This window comes from Poecilia reticulata, linkage group LG1 (genome assembly GCF_000633615.1).
Source record: "Poecilia reticulata strain Guanapo linkage group LG1, Guppy_female_1.0+MT, whole genome shotgun sequence".
In the NCBI taxonomy this organism is placed as follows: Eukaryota; Metazoa; Chordata; class Actinopteri; order Cyprinodontiformes; family Poeciliidae; genus Poecilia; species Poecilia reticulata.
In genome coordinates, this window is record NC_024331.1 from 4,290,305 (window position 1) to 4,296,247 (window position 5,943).

Below are 5,943 nucleotides of genomic sequence, written 5' to 3' on the forward strand. Positions count from 1 at the left end.
TGTGTGTGGGGGTTTGGGGGGTGCTGGTTGGGGGGGTTACTGCCTGGAGACCTGCGGCAGCCAGTGGGAAAATAATTACTTTCATATCAAAACTCAGCAGGAGGCGCAGGGTCCTATAGCCCGCGGCCACTAACCTCATTCCAGCTCGGCCTTTCAAATGAATAAATTTGTTAAAGCAATAAATACAAACAGCCAGACGGACTTGAGCTCCAGCTCTTGCATGGCTCACGACACAGAGGGGGTGGGGGGAGGACAAAAAGAGGGGGGATATTTTCTGCTGTAACATGACAAAACTAAAGCTGCCATGATCCAAAAAGCTTCTGTCAACCATCCTTTTCTCTCTCCAACCTCAAGACAAACTGAATTCAATTAAAACAATAACTTTATTTATCAAAAATGTTTACATATAAATATCGTTATCTCATTTTTTTGTTGTTTTTGTTTGTTGTTATTTTATTTTTTTTTACAATATTTGAGGATTTTTGTTGTGTATGTTTTATTGAAGCCTATAGTTTTTCTTACAAGCTGTTCACAAAAACAAAAGAAAAGAAGGAAAAAGAAAAAGAGCGAAACCTGCTTCTAAAAGGTGTGTGTCAGGGGCAGGGGGTTGCTCAAAAGGCTGGACTCGTCATACCCTTTAAAAAAAATAAACAAAAGATCAAGTCTCCTGATTCCTGATATGTTTCAGAGTGTCTCGGCAGAGCTTTGGGAATGTTTGAACTGGTTGGAGCGTGTTTTTTTTTTCGTTCCATGGTCCTTTGTTTGTGTTTGCTCCTAGAAAGTGTTAGTCCATATCGACATCCTCTCCATCTGTTCCTGGTGTTTCTCCACAGTCTGTGTTCGCCTCGCCGAGGCCTGGAGACCCCGGTTCCTCTCTCGCACTCCTTTCCTTTGAACTCTGCTCGACCTTCGTTCGAGCCGCCGGCCCCCCATCCTCACCGACTGGAACAGTCTGATCTGCGCCGTTGGACGGTGGAGGAACAGGGAAGGCCACCTTTTTGCAGCTGCTGACACGGTCCCTGGCGTCGTCCGCCTCTGCTGTAACACCGAGGTGATTGTGGTGTGTGTGCTCTGTATGGGCCGAGTTCAAACGGTCAGTGGTGCTGCCAAAGGTGGAGAGGTCGGAGGGAGCCGGGCTTCCTTCGCTCGGCGAGCGCCTCTGTCCCTGGGCGAGTCTGTCAGGGTTCTCCTGACATGGAGCTGCCTTCAGAGCGGCTTGGGGGACTAAGAACCCCAAAGGCTGATGGGTGATGGGGTAAAGCAGGAAGTGCCCTTTGCCCACCAGTGTCCTTTGATTGGGCAGCGAGGAAAAGTCCAGTTGGGATTTCCGCCGTGGCATGGTGTCAGAGAGGAGGCTCTCCACACTGAACGGGTTCCGCTTTTGCATGCCGGGCGACCTCTGGCCCCCGGGACCGGGACCGTGCGTGCTGTCCGGAGAGACCTGCTCCGGTTCCCCCATGGTTCTTTGGTTAAGCTGGTTTTGCGGCGGACCGAAGTCGTGTCGCGTTTGGTCGCAGCTGGATTCGCCCCTCGACGCCGGCAGTTCCACGTGGATGGAAGGTGGTGGCGGCTGCTGCTCGCTGTCGGTGAACTGCGACACCCCGCTGTCGCTTTCGGAGCCGCCTGGCGTGTGGAAGCTGTCGCCCGACAGGAGCTTGTTCTGGGACTTGAGCAGCTTCCTCTCCTGTTTGCGTTTCTTCTTCTCGGCCCGCTCGCGCTCCCGCCGCGCGATCTCCTCAGGGTCCATGGGCTCGCCGCTGCAGGTGGTCGGGTGGGAGTTGTGAGCGGGCCGCCCGGGGCCCTTCTTCGTGTTCTCCTTCTTCCTCCATTTGGCTCGTCTGTTTTGAAACCACACCTATTCATACACACAAAGAGAGCACCTGTAAACATTTACTCACACAACTACATAGAAAACTTTTTCCAATAGGCATTTTAAACTGAATGTTGCTGCATTGTGGCATTAGGTCTGTCGCAGGAACAAACTTTGCTGGCCAATAAATTGTCCCAGAAGTTATCTCGATAAACGATAATACAGTTTGGAGACCATTTTCAAATAATAAAATGGTAATGGATAATAATGGAAGAACACATTCTGAAATATTAAGAAACTTTAAATTCTAATGAAGATTTCACACTGGAACTTTAAGACATTTTACACAAACGAAGATAAACAACAAATAAAATGGATACTGAAGTCTCTGTAAACAAAATTGTGACTTCAAAAAAAGGGCTACTTGAGACAAAAGCACCAGACTGAAGACATTTGTCGTCCAGTTTTTGGTAGAAAGAGAAAAATCATAAATAATACAAATAGAAATTATTGAGCTTGTTTTAATATATTAAGCGATTAACTGATTTATTGCTTATTGTCGCAGGCCTACGTGTCAAAACAAGGAATTTGAATGTTTCAGGATGATTGGCTGGATTATATATTTTACACATGAAATGGAGTTATTTTTTGTAAGAAGTGTTGAAATTACATATGTAATAACTGGCTTTATTTAAATAAACTGAATTAAGTCAAATTGAAAAGGCAGCAGGTCACTGTGAATGATGTTAATAGGGTTAGGGACCCTATTAACAATTTTTTCCCCTTCCATTATCGATATGTGGGGAAAACTATCAACCGATACTGATCCGATACAGAAAAACAGAGCTGAATTGACTTAAAAAGCTTCTATTTTTTCAAGCACACACATGAATGTACTGAATTACACATTTATTTGATAATTTTGCACCAGTACAGCTCACTTAAATACTCCCATAGCTGCACAATTTTGGCTAAACGTATAAAAACTTTAATTTATTCAATCAGTACAATAAGGAGTTTAACAGCCAATGTTAAATAAAAAAAAAATGAAACTGACTAAAGCAATAGGCTGACTATCTTGGTCAAGCATGTAAAAATAAACTGCGACAAATGTAATGTAAAATAAAGTATAATGATGCTCAAAGCACAAAGCATAGAATTAGATTGAATAGATCTGCCATTATTGACAGCCAATTTTCACCAATACCCGATATTTTTCCAATATTGGAGCCTATGCCGATATTAATATCAGATGGGTGCATCTCGAATTATGGTTATCAATTAATTGACAATAGAAAAGTTATTTTGACACCAGACTGAACATTTCAGCCAAATTAAATCTACATGCTGGCTTTTTTTGTGAAATGGTCCAATTTCACTTTTTAATTTGTTTTTTACCCATAAAGCCCCATGCTAGGGTCAGTTTCTCAGTTGGATTAGCAATTTAGTTGTGAAATATTATGTAATCCCAATCACATCGACCCTCCATAAAACAACCTTCCAGCCACAGAAGGCACAGGACAACCGTCAGTAGTTTTTTGAGCACACACATTTGCATTTTTCTGTTTTTTCTTCACTATTTTCATATTTTGAATCTAATTTCTTCTTCTTATGTGTTCTGTGCTGCACTTTCTAATGCCTGCTGATCAGACTGCTGTTTCTGCTGTGGGTTATTAATTGAAGAACAACCAAAAGCTGAAACTCTCATCAGCATTCTTTGTTTTTTTGTGTAATCATGTAGTTGATATCTATTCTCAACTAACGTGCTGTGTCTTTATTGTCCGTTTATGTTTGCTTGTGGAAGAAAAATCAGATTTGGAGATAATGATTTTCAAGCATAAATCCAGTGTTCCTTCCATGTTGTAATGAATCTGTAATTCAATGGATTTATGAATTAAAAGTAACAATACAGTATTAGAACCTGACCACGAACAAAGTCAGTCACTTGGTGCAGTCAAGTGGCTCATTAAACAACTTTTTACGAATTGTCACTTCATGACTGTGTTATTTTGAGGTACTAATTCAGTTTTGGTCATAGTCATAGTTTTGGGTTACAATTTACTCATTTGTAGTCATCTTAGTTTTGGTCTAAATTTACAAAAATGTGAAGTTGTGGATTAATGAGTGTACATAACTTTTGGATTTTTTTACATGGTTCTAAGGGTATTTAGTTGCCCCAAATGCTAAGACTCACATCCTCTTCAAGAGGATTTTATTCTCACTTCACTCAGAAAGTGAGGATAATTTTAGTTTCTCCAAAACTAAAATTTAGGTCTGACTGAATTTTATCTAATGTGTTTCAATTATTTTATTTGGAAGGAAAAAGAAAAAGAGCAAAATTGACCTGCTTGAGTTTTTAAGTTTTTGTCACTCAGAATGCTTCAACAGAAAAACAAACACATTTTATTTTGACATAAATAACACTGATGTAGTCATTTTGCTCTGGCACTCTTGCATTGATATTAGGATCAAACTGCATTGCATGTGATTTTTATCTCGGTGTGACTGGATTGACTTTCTTATGAACTGATCTGATCTGAACTTTCTCAAAGTGGATTCCTCATAACAACATATGAATTGGAGTTGTTTGCTTTTATTAAACTGAGTAGAGATGCTTCCCAAAAGATTGAGATTATTTAGCTGTTTATTTTTTATTGTGCTTTACCTGTTTATGTATTTGTTTTTAGTTAATATTCCAGTGTTCCATTTCGTTTTTTAATGACGTATTTTTTGTTCATTTCATTGTTTTCCTTTCAAGCACTATAAATGACCTCATGTATGAAAGGTGCTACGGAAATAAACCTGCCTCTCCATACATTGTTGTGATAAGTTCATATGTTCTGGCAGTGTTTGATTGTGTAGGTTTCCCATAATTGTATACTTGAGTAAAAAAAATAAAAATAAACATCCAATATCAGCCAAGACATTCAATACTTTAAAACAACTGTCAAACATAACGGGTCTCCCAACATCAAACATCAGCAGAGTTCACAGCTCTAAGAGAAAACGTGCATGAAAGGGGGGGAGGGGGGGCAAGGATAAAAAAAAGAATAATTTACAACAAATCCATAGAAATTCCCCCAAATTTTGAGACAATCATGTTCTTTATCTCCTTGGATCTATGTGCAATGCTGCTTTACACACCTTAAGACCTCTTAAGTTCATAGGTCACAGCCTTAGGCCAGCAGGTGCACAGATGTGCTGGTGTTAATTACCAATGAGCTGCTGTAATAGGCACATCCGCCAATTAAATTTAACTGTTCTATGGCTAAATCAGCCATATCCCGTCTGTTCATCCACACCCAGCCTTCTGCTCCCTCAAAGTCCCTCCTCTCCTCCCCCCTCCACCTCTTCTTTCACCGAGCCGAGGCAGGGAGCCTCCACCCGCCTTCCAGCTCGCGCCGCTCGGCCTCTAGGCGCGCTTACAGCCGCATGTTCGCCGCTGATAACACCAGGAGTTTAGCATGCTCAAGTAGGATCCGCCGAACATTGCATAATAACTGCACGAGGACCCAACATCGCGCGCGCTACAATGGCGCTTCTTATGAATTGTTAATGTCGGTTCTATCATCCGCTGGCAAAAAAAAACGAAAAAAAAAACAAAAAAAAAAAAACCTGGTGATAAAGGAGCGCTGAGCAGCTTGAGGGAACAGTAATCTGAGGTTTTAAGAAACAAAATCCCCAAACAACATACAATAACAGCGAGCTCCGTTTGTGCCCCGCGACTGCTGCGAACAGCGCGCGGACTGGATGTCGCGTGCGAAAAGCGGATGGGAAACGTAAAGCATGTTTCAGGTTTCCATATACAAAGATACAGCTCTTTAAAACAAATAACAGCTTAACTGTAAACATTAATAATAATAAAAATTCTTATAAATTAGCAAGGAAATTTCCTGCATGCGAGTTCACGCTTTAGCAAAGCCTTAAATTGCATTTTCTCCTTTTATGGATTTTTGAAAATATTGTCAGCTCTTTTAAAAATCATCAATTAGCAGTTTATTTTACTGTATTGACCTTATTGTGACCATTTTTTTTATCTGTAGCTAAAAAATAGACATTAATTTTAGAAAAACAAAAATAAACTGCTATTTTTTTCTAGTAGAAATTACCTCAAATCAGGTTAAACTACTGCT

General features: G+C 40.7%; 1 protein-coding gene across 1 annotated transcript in view; it reads right to left on the bottom strand.

Annotated features, from left to right (window-relative positions):
- Positions 1–250: 250 nt before the first annotated feature.
- LOC103462553 (homeobox protein unc-4 homolog) overlaps positions 251–5,943 on the bottom strand; it is a 7,505-nt gene continuing 1,812 nt past the window's right edge. Inside the window, exons 2-4 of the mRNA XM_017303757.1 lie at positions 5,505–5,556; positions 5,159–5,252; positions 251–1,855 (exon numbers count right to left, since the gene is read on the bottom strand). Of these exons, the coding sequence (XP_017159246.1) occupies positions 785–1,855; positions 5,159–5,252; positions 5,505–5,556 (1,217 nt within the window). The 3' untranslated portion in view covers positions 251–784. The remainder of the gene's footprint in view (positions 1,856–5,158; positions 5,253–5,504; positions 5,557–5,943) is intronic.